Source organism: Nanorana parkeri, unplaced genomic scaffold (assembly GCF_000935625.1).
Source record: "Nanorana parkeri isolate BGI_ZX_2015 unplaced genomic scaffold, ASM93562v1 scaffold742, whole genome shotgun sequence".
NCBI classification, from domain to species: Eukaryota; Metazoa; Chordata; class Amphibia; order Anura; family Dicroglossidae; genus Nanorana; species Nanorana parkeri.
Window position 1 is genome coordinate 1 of NW_017307010.1, and position 12,521 is coordinate 12,521.

The 12,521-nt window shown below is 50.4% G+C and overlaps 1 protein-coding gene across 2 annotated transcripts in view; it reads left to right on the forward strand.

Annotated features, from left to right (window-relative positions):
* The first annotated feature begins 239 nt into the window (after positions 1 to 239).
* Positions 240 to 12,521, forward strand: part of XPNPEP1 (X-prolyl aminopeptidase 1) — a 25,228-nt gene continuing 12,946 nt past the window's right edge. The window contains exons 1-9 of one of the 2 annotated variants that reach the window (XM_018564271.1): positions 240 to 408; positions 1,463 to 1,558; positions 2,459 to 2,540; positions 3,027 to 3,237; positions 3,353 to 3,442; positions 4,217 to 4,267; positions 4,376 to 4,434; positions 8,441 to 8,518; positions 11,938 to 12,009. In XM_018564271.1, the coding sequence (XP_018419773.1) occupies positions 279 to 408; positions 1,463 to 1,558; positions 2,459 to 2,540; positions 3,027 to 3,237; positions 3,353 to 3,442; positions 4,217 to 4,267; positions 4,376 to 4,434; positions 8,441 to 8,518; positions 11,938 to 12,009 (869 nt within the window). In that variant the 5' untranslated portion in view covers positions 240 to 278. The remainder of the gene's footprint in view (positions 409 to 1,462; positions 1,559 to 2,458; positions 2,541 to 3,026; positions 3,238 to 3,352; positions 3,443 to 4,216; positions 4,268 to 4,375; positions 4,435 to 8,440; positions 8,519 to 11,937; positions 12,010 to 12,521) is intronic. The other variant, XM_018564272.1, reaches the window with a different exon arrangement.

Consider the following 12,521-nt stretch of genomic DNA (forward strand, 5'->3'; position numbering starts at 1 on the left):
TCAGCACAGGGATGGTGGGAGACCCTCATAATGGGCACAGGAGGTGAACAAACCCGGGAACTCAGGGCAAGGATTGCATACACAGTCCTCAGCCAATAAAAGAGAGGAGAGACTTTTGGAAAAGCTTTGACGGGAACATTTGTGGGTTTCCGATGTTCTTCAGTGTTGTGTCCTCTAATACGGGATGTGGGCGGAGCTTCCTGAATGTTAATGGGAATGAATGCGGCTGGTTCATCATTGAGAACGTTTGTTTCCTTTCCTCAGACCAGTGGAAGAGTATGTCTCTGGCCTTGAAGAACGCCGGGCACCTCCTCCTACCGGTGCAGGAGAACCTCATAGACGCCATCTGGACAGAGCGCCCGGCAAGGCCGTGCCAGCCGCTGATAACGCTGGGTCTGAACTACACAGGTCCGTGCCCCTGCTTCCACTATTCCCATTCCAGACCACTGGGCCTAATGCTATTAAGATTGTTTGAGATTTCAGTTCAGATACAACTCCAGTATGTAATCCTATCACAATGCTGATGTCATAACAGGAGAGGAGATGCCGGGACTTTACAACTCCTTTAAGTCCATGTGGCATAAACAGGAGTGCCGCGCCACAATCGTCCCCGTAGATTATACCACCACTTGCAAACCAGAGCCCCGAAGAAGGGAACATAGGACCCCTGAAACGTGTCGGTGGTTTTGTGTTTCCTGGCTGTGAACTAGTTCTATTTGGACTCTCGGATGTTTGTATTAGTATACATGTGAATTCTCATCTCTGGGTTATCCCTCCCCCTCCCCAAGGGTTGCCCCCGTTTTGTGGGGAGCTGCCAGACTGGAGCTATTGTGATCATTTGACTTACCCTCCCACCCCCCACCCTAAAAATGTGTATCTAGTGTCTCCTTTTCACTGGGCAGGTGAGCAGAGTCAGGGAACACAAACCCTTGGTAACAAAGTAAAACCAGTTTCCGCAGGGCACACAGAGCTTGCTGGATCATTACGGGGATAGCAGGAACGTTGAGGTAGGACTCTTCTTATCGGTGATCTGATGATCGTGAAACACGCCCGCTGGTGATGCCGGGAAGCCCTCCTTGCTATCCCTCGCACACAGAAAAAAACAACAGTGGCATCACAAGGGCGGTGCGGGGGGTGCGGCCCGCACCCGGGTGACACCATTGGGCCGGTGACCGCAAAATGACTCACAGTCATTTTGGTGTCACCCCCCTCTGAAAAGTCGGGCGCTCGGTCATGGACCGAACGCCAGACAGTATCAGGAGAGAGGAGGGGACCCGGTGGCATACCTTATCCCTTATCACCAAGATGGCCGCCGGCAGGTATCAGAATCCTGACGCGCGTGCGCGATGACGTCATCGTCTCTGCGGGGATGACACTCGGTTACCGCTCCGGCTGTCACCCAGCCTCGGGACGCCCCTGAAAAACAGTTCTTGTAATAAGTGTTGTCTTGTCGTTGTTACAGGCGTATCCTGGCAAGAGAAGATTGCGGCACTGCGGGCCAAGATGGCGGAGCGAAAAACTTCATGGATCGTTCTGACGGCACTGGACGAGGTTGCATGTAAGAGACGTTTGTCTGACTCATGTGTTGGGGCCGTACTGGGAATACATTCGAGATTGGTGTCCCGGATCTTCCAGCCGTGCCGTCTCCGCTGTTGGAAGCTGCTGCCTGACATTGGTGCAAAATAGAGATCAAAGGTCAAGTGGCGGAAAGTGGCGGCCTTTCTCAACTTAAAAACTAGGGATGCACCGATACCGTTTTTTTGGTACCGAGTACCCATATTTTTATTTTTTTGGTACTCGCCGATACCGGAAGTTCCATGAAGGAAGCCGCGCGGCTTTTTGAAGACTTGCTACCTGTTTCCGCGATAAGCAGGGAAGCCGTCTCCATCGTCACCAAGTGATGGGGGAGCATGGAGCCGGCTTTCGGGCCAATCAGGAAACTGTGGTGGCGTGTAATGTCTTGCCGCCTGGCTTACTCATTGGCCAGCTTCCTGACCGATCAGGAAGCGGGGCGGCGAATCATTACACGCCCCCACGGTTTCCTGATTGGCCAGAAAGCTGGCATCATGCTCCCTGGTGACAAGGTAGCATGGAGCTGGCTTCCCGGCCAATCGGGAAGCCGGGCAGTGTGTAATGACTCACCACCCGGAAGTTCCAGTATCGGTCTAGGCATCGGGAGCATTCTCATACTCGCCCAAATACTCGGTATCTGCACCAATACCGATACCAGTATCAGTATGGGTGGATCCCTACCTAAAATAATATTGAGGTCTCAGGGAACCTCTGCTAAAAGTCATATCTACAGCTCCATGGTACATGGGCCATATTGGTGACCATTGGTGGTCAGTCAGAGAGGTGGTGGTCAGTGGAAAGAATGCCCGGTTACATTGGTGGTCAGTGAGTAAAATGCCCATTACAGTGGTAAATGTGGGGTACAGCATCATTTGTCTCTGATTAGGGCTGTTTAATCTCAGAGGCTCGGATGTGGCGTATAACCCCGTATTCTTCTCATACGCCATCGTAGGAATGGAATCCATCAGGTGAGGCCGAGCTTTCGTTTTTCTGTTACTTTGTAACAAGTTTTACTTTTTACACCCACTATAAAAATCTGTATGGTCCCTGAAATATTCCTTTGTACTGCATAGCTCTGGTTTTTGGGGTTATCTTTTAGTAACTGTAGAAGTTACAAGGGGAATCAGGACCTCCTTCCTCCTGCTGGGGATCCCTCTAGTGATAATAAAGATCTATATAGGGGAATCAGGACCTCCTTCCTCCTGCTGGGGATCCCTCTAGTGATAATAAAGATCTATATAGAGGAATCAGGACCTCCTTCCTCCTAATGGAGACCCCTCTAGTGATAATAAAGATCTATATAGAGGGATCAGAACCTCCTTCCTTCTGCTGGGGATCCCTCTAGTGATAATAAAGATCTATATAGAGGAATCAGGACCTCCTTCCTCCTCAACTGCGTTGACCATTCTTCCAGCAATGCCAATTCATGTTCCATGTGGTTCTTTTTCTCACAGGCTTTTCATTGATGGTGAGCGTCTGGCGGACCCGGCGGTCAGGGCGCACTTACTGCTGGACTCGTCTCCGGCCACTGAGTTCAGGATCCAGCTGGAGCCATACGGGTCCATACTGAGCGCTCTGCAGGGTGTCTGTGCTGGACTTTCCCCTAAGGAGAAGGTGTGGATTAGTGACAAGGCCAGCTACGCGCTCTCCGAGGCTATTCCCAAGGTATTCGCTTTATACCACAAGGTCACATGTGTGTGCCATCGTCCCTCATCTATAACCTCTCCGTTGTATACTAATTCTGTACCATTTTGTTGTAATGTTTTCGATCATTACTCAGACTCAGAGGTACCTGTCGCAGTACACGCCCATATGTCTGGCAAAGTCAGTGAAAAACGCTATGGAGATTGAAGGAATGCGACGAGCTCACGTAAGTCTTTTGGTGAATGTTGGGTGGGAAAAAAACTAGGAGCGGTGAAAGTCCAGATCTGACGCGACAGGTAGTCACCATAAAACTGTCAACCGCCCCCTCCAAGGCGAGCTCCCCGTCCACGCACACCACACTCGTCTCAGGGTTTCACCCCCTCCAAGCGAGCTCCCCGTCCACGCACACCACACTCGTCTCAGGGGTTCACCCCCTCCAAGCGAGCTCCCCGTCCACGCACACCACACTCGTCTCAGGGGTTCACCCCCTCCAAGCGAGCTCCCCGTCCACGCACACCACACTCGTCTCAGGGGTTCACCCCCTCCAAGCGAGCTCCCCGTCCACGCACACCACACTCGTCTCAGGGGTTCACCCCCTCCAAGCGAGCTCCCCGTCCACGCACACCACACTCGTCTCAGGGGTTCACCCCCTCCAAGCGAGCTCCCCGTCCACGCACACCACACTCGTCTCAGGGGTTCACCCCCTCCAAGCGAGCTCCCCGTCCACGCACACCACACTCGTCTCAGGGGTTCACCCCCTCCATGCGAGCTCCCCGTCCACGCACACCACACTCGTCTCAGAGTTTCACCCCCTCCAAGGCGAGCGCCCTGTCTTTTGCATTTACACCAGAACCAATTCCCATTCTTATTGGTCCAGCTCTACCGCGTATCTACCAGAGCAGAGTCTCTTTCCCTCTCTGTTTGGGTTTCTTTTGGCTCTGTAGTTTTATTTGTTATTTTTGTGCCTCATTAAGATTTCACATTGTGTGTGTGTGTTTAGATAAAGGACGCCGTGGCCCTCAGTGAACTGTTCTGCTGGCTGGAGAGAGAGGTAAGATTACGGTGAAGTCCACAAACCGCCGTTGTCCTTCGTAATGAATAAAACGTCTCCTTGTACCATATAAATATTTGCAGCAATGTTGTCTGTTTCCTGTTACAGATCCACAGTGACAACATTACAGAGATAAGCGCTGCGGATAAAGCAGAAGAATTTCGAAGGTAAAAATCACACAAAGACCATCTGAAACCATCTCCCACTCGGCACTCAGATTACAACTACATATCTTCTTAGGGCTGGTCCACCCATTCCACCCGTGTCCACTGGGTGGCAGCGGTGTGCAGTGGTAACATTGTTACATCGCAAGGCGCTGTTTACTTTTTTTTATAACTTTATTGATAGTGTACAAAGTGTTCACTCCATTCAGGTCTACACACAATAGCGCGGTGTGCTGCACTGACCTCTGGCGCAATGCAGTGCCATTGCAGGTAAAAGCACAGAAAAATCAAGTATTTGAAATGCTTACTTGCAGCGTTTTCCATTTCCATACATTAGTACTAACGTGCAATGTGCCTCTGAAGTTGCTTAAAAAAAATGGACTATTCCAGGAGGCTTTCACAGCTATGTAACGTGTAAGAAATACTTTCAATGCACATATACTGTATCTTATGGGAAGGTTGTTGTTGAACTATATGGTCTGGTGACAGGGTCCCTTTAGGTAACATTCTAGACATCCCCAGCTAGGATTACTGCAATGAGCATTTTGTCTATTGGGGTGATTGGGCCACACTTTTACGGGAGTGCTGCGGTCCTTACAACACTGGGACTGATAGTGAGATTGTGTAGGCGGTATAAAGCTTATCTAAACCCAACAACACAAATGCAATATACTGTCAGTCAGCTGTTCTGAGATGTGGCGGCTGCAGCACTTTTCTTTTTTCCCACCTGATGATTTTGCCAGTAACACATTTCCTTTCCTGGGGGGACAACACTCGCTCTGCTGATCGTCTCAGGGGTTCACCCCCTCCAAGCGAGCTCCCCGTCCACGCACACCACACTCGTCTCAGGGGTTCACCCCCTCCAAGCGAGCTCCCCGTCCACGCACACCACACTCGTCTCAGGGGTTCACCCCCTCCAAGCGAGCTCCCCGTCCACGCACACCACACTCGTCTCAGGGGTTCACCCCCTCCAAGCGAGCTCCCCGTCCACGCACACCACACTCGTCTCAGGGGTTCACCCCCTCCAAGCGAGCTCCCCGTCCACGCACACCACACTCGTCTCAGGGGTTCACCCCCTCCAAGCGAGCTCCCCGTCCACGCACACCACACTCGTCTCAGGGGTTCACCCCCTCCAAGCGAGCTCCCCGTCCACGCACACCACACTCGTCTCAGGGGTTCACCCCCTCCAAGCGAGCTCCCCGTCCACGCACACCACACTCGTCTCAGGGGTTCACCCCCTCCAAGCGAGCTCCCCGTCCACGCACACCACACTCGTCTCAGGGGTTCACCCCCTCCAAGCGAGCTCCCCGTCCACGCACACCACACTCGTCTCAGGGGTTCACCCCCTCCAAGCGAGCTCCCCGTCCACGCACACCACACTCGTCTCAGGGGTTCACCCCCTCCAAGCGAGCTCCCCGTCCACGCACACCACACTCGTCTCAGGGGTTCACCCCCTCCAAGCGAGCTCCCCGTCCACGCACACCACACTCGTCTCAGGGGTTCACCCCCTCCAAGCGAGCTCCCCGTCCACGCACACCACACTCGTCTCAGGGGTTCACCCCCTCCAAGCGAGCTCCCCGTCCACGCACACCACACTCGTCTCAGGGGTTCACCCCCTCCATGCGAGCTCCCCGTCCACGCACACCACACTCGTCTCAGGGGTTCACCCCCTCCAAGCGAGCTCCCCGTCCACGCACACCACACTCGTCTCAGGGGTTCACCCCCTCCATGCGAGCTCCCCGTCCACGCACACCACACTCGTCTCAGGGGTTCACCCCCTCCATGCGAGCTCCCCGTCCACGCACACCACACTCGTCTCAGAGTTTCACCCCCTCCAAGGCGAGCGCCCTGTCTTTTGCATTTACACCAGAACCAATTCCCATTCTTATTGGTCCAGCTCTACCGCGTATCTACCAGAGCAGAGTCTCTTTCCCTCTCTGTTTGGGTTTCTTTTGGCTCTGTAGTTTTATTTGTTATTTTTGTGCCTCATTAAGATTTCACATTGTGTGTGTGTGTTTAGATAAAGGACGCCGTGGCCCTCAGTGAACTGTTCTGCTGGCTGGAGAGAGAGGTAAGATTACGGTGAAGTCCACAAACCGCCGTTGTCCTTCGTAATGAATAAAACGTCTCCTTGTACCATATAAATATTTGCAGCAATGTTGTCTGTTTCCTGTTACAGATCCACAGTGACAACATTACAGAGATAAGCGCTGCGGATAAAGCAGAAGAATTTCGAAGGTAAAAATCACACAAAGACCATCTGAAACCATCTCCCACTCGGCACTCAGATTACAACTACATATCTTCTTAGGGCTGGTCCACCCATTCCACCCGTGTCCACTGGGTGGCAGCGGTGTGCAGTGGTAACATTGTTACATCGCAAGGCGCTGTTTACTTTTTTTTATAACTTTATTGATAGTGTACAAAGTGTTCACTCCATTCAGGTCTACACACAATAGCGCGGTGTGCTGCACTGACCTCTGGCGCAATGCAGTGCCATTGCAGGTAAAAGCACAGAAAAATCAAGTATTTGAAATGCTTACTTGCAGCGTTTTCCATTTCCATACATTAGTACTAACGTGCAATGTGCCTCTGAAGTTGCTTAAAAAAAATGGACTATTCCAGGAGGCTTTCACAGCTATGTAACGTGTAAGAAATACTTTCAATGCACATATACTGTATCTTATGGGAAGGTTGTTGTTGAACTATATGGTCTGGTGACAGGGTCCCTTTAGGTAACATTCTAGACATCCCCAGCTAGGATTACTGCAATGAGCATTTTGTCTATTGGGGTGATTGGGCCACACTTTTACGGGAGTGCTGCGGTCCTTACAACACTGGGACTGATAGTGAGATTGTGTAGGCGGTATAAAGCTTATCTAAACCCAACAACACAAATGCAATATACTGTCAGTCAGCTGTTCTGAGATGTGGCGGCTGCAGCACTTTTCTTTTTTCCCACCTGATGATTTTGCCAGTAACACATTTCCTTTCCTGGGGGGACAACACTCGCTCTGCTGAAGGGATCTATTCAGATCACTTGTTTTAAAACCAAGCGGCGGCGGCCACCCCCGCTGTGGTTTTCGGGGTCCCACGTAGGGTTGCCACCTGTCCAGGATTCACCCGGACAGTCCGGGTTTTGAATGCTGTGTCTGGGTTTCATGGCCGCTGAAACCCGGACACAAGATGTCAGGCAGACCGGGGCAACCAAAATTAAGATAGGGACTACTGGCCCCCCACTGAAAATAGTCTCAACTGTGATATTTACATATGAATGGGCAGAGCTATTTACATATGAATAAGCCACGACTCATTCTCCTCCCCAAAATTTCCGTGCGTCACTAGAGTGTTCGGGTTTGTCTGGAAGAAAAGGTGGCAACCCTAGTCCCACGCTCCTCTGGGGGACCCGTAGCCATGTGATAGGAGCTCACCATAGAGCCCCTAATCATTGAGACCGTGTCGCTGTAATCACAGCGCCAACTATCTCAGCTGTCACTTACTGCAGCTTCTGTCACAGCTTCCGTCACAGAAACCGTGACAGAAACTGCCTGCGTCCTATGTACCGTTGCGCCCTATGGAGCGCAAAATACGGTCAGTATTCTTTGCACATACCTGGATAAGAAATGAGATATAACAAAACGCTTTCCATGGCATATTTAACAGTCCAAAAGGGAGCAAAGTTGAGACATTCTTTGTTGCGATTTATATACACTTTTTAAGGATGTCACTGGGTTGGCTTGTCTCAGTGTCTACAGAACACAATCTATCGTGAGGTTTCTATAATCCCTCCAGTGTACACGATGGTCCTGGAGATGATTTTTGAGTGCTGAATAAAGGCGGGGTGTCGCTTTAAATTGTTTAAGATTTGCAGACTTATGACACAGTTGGAAATATAATCTTTTTAATTTTCTTTTTGCATTTTTCTTAATTATATGTGTTTTTTTTGTACATCTATATTGTTATCACTCGGAGAGAAGAACGTTACGCTGCTTTTCTTTTTGTGTTTTAGCCAACAACACGACTTTGTTGAGCTCAGCTTTACCACCATCTCCAGCAGCGGACCGAACGGGGCAATCATTCATTACCAGTAAGTTGTGTGCTTTGTTTCCATTTCTTGATTGTTGATGGACAGGAGAGTCCTGTACTGCGTAGTGGTTAGCACTTCTGTTTTGTAGCACTGGGGGTCCCTGGTCCGAATCCCCAGCCAGGCCACTATCTGCAAGGAGTTTGCTTGGTTAGGTTTCTTCAGGGTACTCTGGTTTCCTCCCACACTCCAAAGACATGCCGGAAGGTTAGTTGGCTCCTCTCGAAATTATCCCTCTATGTATGCATATGTGATAGGGACTTTAGATTGCAAGCGCCTTGAGGGCGGCGACTGATGTGAATGTGCAACTATGTGAAGCGCAGCGTCAAATTGTCGGCGCTCTATAAATACCTGTAATAAATAAATACAGGGAATATAGGAGCTGCCATTCCTCTCCTTTTAGATATTGCTAGCTGTCTGGCTGTAATGCTAAGTGAAAACTGCAGAGGGCGCTTCTCCCGAGCCGTAGGCTGGGTACCTGGCCCAAAGACCCGGGTTCTGGTTCTAAACCCTGGCGAGGCCACATAGGAGAAAAAGCCGGCTGCACTCCTGGAAAGTTCTGTCAGGCCAGATGCAGACACTATAGTCAGAGTCTATAGTGGGGAGTTGTTTTACCTCTCGCAGCCGCCTTTCCCTTAAGGCCAGTGTGCCTACGGGTACTTAAATGCCCCCAGGACGCACACACGCACACGTTGAACTTGATGGACCTGTGTCTTTATTCAACCTCAAATACTATGTAACTTAGTACCGTTACCCTAAGGAGAACTATGGGGAAAAGCCCTAACCCCATAGTTCTCCTTTAAACTATACACTTTGGCTATAAATGTCGCAGGCGGCCGCCAGGAACAAGGGAGTAGTACTGACTGGTGACAAAACAAAAGATATAAACAGAAATCTGGATACAAAATATAAGACAGGAACTGTTTACAAGACAAATCCAAGATACAAGACAGGGCTAGGATGCAGAATACAAGATCAGGATGTACATGGCACGATAATGACGTGTGCAGACAGGACCAGACTGTACTATCATAAGCCCAGATACCCGGGCTTGTGATGCTTACATAAAGTGCCACTAACCAACCCACAGACTGAGAGGGGTGTATAGCCAGGCGGATTAGCCTGACCAGTCCACAGCTGACTGAGGGTATGCGGCCACAAGCAAGCACCAGAAGGAGCTGAGAAGCTGCGACAGCCAAAGGAGCGTTACACATGCTCCTAACAAGTTCAGACACTTTATTGTTCTGGGCAAACAAGCAAAGAGTCCCCCTACCTGGCACCTCCTTCGCTCCAGGCTGTAGGAGAGGCTGGCAAAGTAGAGAGGTGGGCGGGACATTAAAGAGAAGGGGGTGGAGCTGTGAGGGAGTAGTGAAATAACCCCAGTGTCCTAGTCTCTGAGCGCAGTGCTTCTGCATGTGAGACTTCAATAGGAGATATTAGGAAGGCAGAATGAAATGCGGACACAGGCACACAGCAAATGTATATGAATGTGGTTCTCAGCATCTATTTAAAGGGGTTTATAGAGACTAAATGGACATTTAAAGATACAGAGAGCTGTTCAGACTACATGTTGAAGCAAATATGACATTTTGGTTTTATGACTTTAAAGGAGAACTATGGGGTTAAGGCTTTTCCCCATAGTTCTCCATAGGGGAACGGGAGGACACAAACTAGCGTCCTCCCGTCACCCTAGGCTTAGTATACCGCGTGCTGTAGCTCCCTATATACTGAGACGCCGCAGCTGAAGCGGATCCCGACAATTATGCCGGGATCCGCCCAGCTGCGTGACTGACAGCTGGCTCTGCCTATCTAGAGGCAGAGCCAGCTGTACCCGCCCCCTCCCCCGTCCGTTCCGCCAGTCAGCGCTGGAGAATCGGAGCGGGGAGGGGGGAATCCAGCCCCTCCCCTGTCACGGCAGAGAGCCGTGACAGGATCGAGAAGTGAGCGAACGCCGGTATGTGTTCGCTCACCACCCGATCTACTGAGCTGACCTGTGACAGTCTCATTGTCACAGGTCGGCTAGAACTATGAGGTGAGTGAAAAGCAGCCGCCTCATAGTTCTCCTTTTAATAGTAGAGGTCTACAATTCATAAGGGTCCTCTACAATTAAGCCCAGGTTTGTAGGCAAAACGCGCCACCGGAGCAGGTGTCAGATGGGGCTTCTTTGCTTGTTTGTCTGGGACATTAAAGTTGCTGGCATTTGAACTTTAATGGCTTGCAGCTGGCATTTCTCCTTCCTAGTCTTACACAATGCCAAGTGGCTTCTGGGCCTTCTGAATTGCTGACCCACAAAAAGTCTGTGTAGCAGGAATTCTGAATTCATTACCTGCATGCTTGCTCTGGCTCAATAACCCAGAAAGTATGGAGGCCAGGCAGCCGGCATTTTCAGGAGCAGGTCAGCCATGGCAGGCTCCCGCATTTAAAGCTTGCCTTACTCTTGTGAGTGCATTGTAGTAAAGTGCTGCTTTGAAGCTCAGGCTCACAAATGGCAGCAGCTTTGGAAAGTGGAAAGAAAGCGGAACAAACCCTGTAGTGCTGGCTCAGGTTGTGAACCTGCACACAGACACCGTGTATCCATTCCAGAGACAAGGCAGTCTGCTGCAAAACAGAAGTTCTGCAGAGCATGAGAACAGATACGGATTTAAAAGGAAGAGCAGCAAAGAGAAGGGAAACAACCATGGATTACAGTAAGGCGCACATTACAGTATTGTTTCATGTTAAAAAATCTCAGGGTTTAATGTCACTTTAAGGCTGGGTTTACACCTAGGCGTATCGAATATGCGTGTTTGGCGATTCGCGGTAAAAAATGCGCGACAAACGCGCTTTTCCGAGGGCTACCTCACTGTATCCCCATGGAAACACGCAACAAAAACGCCCCAAACAAGCTCCTGTACTTCTTTGGGCGTAGGGCGTTTTGTAGCGCGTTCATACGGCCCGTAATACGCCCAGGTGTGAACCATACCCATAGGAAATAATGGGATTTCGGTGTTTGAGCGTTTTGCAGAGCGTAGGAACGCGCCACAAAACGCCCAGGTGTGAACCGGGCCTAAATGACAACACATCACAGTGAATGTGCTCAACGCACGCCAGGGCACCCTAACAGGTGACCAACTGGTTTTAATGAGGCCAAATTAAAAGAGCAGGGCATCAAGGTCCCCGCCCCCTTTGGTTGCCGACACCAAGGCCATGGGAATACAATGTATGTAATTGTTAGTTTGTGTCCCCATAGCACAGGAAGAGGCTGTTGTCATATGTAGGCTTTTGTTGTTGCTCCCGCAGTCCAGTCACATGGGCCCCGGTCTCCCCCACCTCTCACTACTTATCAGGAATATGAATTTCTTTAGTGCCCATTGAGTAATAACCTTTTATTATTATTTGCTGATCTCGGCTCTCCATAATAATACATTTCAATTTTGTTTTAGACCAGTCCCTGAGACCAACAGAAAATTGTGTGTCAGTGAAGTTTTCCTCTTGGATTCCGGTGCCCAGTACAAGTAAGAGAACTGTACCCGATTCATTGTTGCTCTGACAGATTGAGCTTCTTATGAGATACAGTATATGGCCAAATGTTAGGGGATACCTGACCGTCACACCTACTATATGGCCAACAGTATGTGGACCCCCTCCAAATGGTTGAAGTTCGGGTCTTTTGAGTGAAGGGTCCGGGTAATGCCACAACATACAAAGACATTGTAGACAGTTGCGCTCTTCCAGCGTTGTGGTCACAGTTTGGTGAAGGTCCTTTTCTGTTCCACCATGACTGTCCCCCATGTACAAAGCCAGCTCCATAAACACATGGTGTGACCAGTTTGGTGTGGAGGAACTCGAGTGTCCTGCTCAGAGCCCCGACCTTAACCCTACACTAGGGATGCACCAATACCAGTTTTTCGGTATCAAGTACCGAATACCAATGCCGTGAGTCCCATTAAGGAAGCCGGGCTGCGTGTAATGACTTGCCGCCCGGAGTCATTACCCGCCCCCCCGGCTTCCCGATTCTACATGCTCC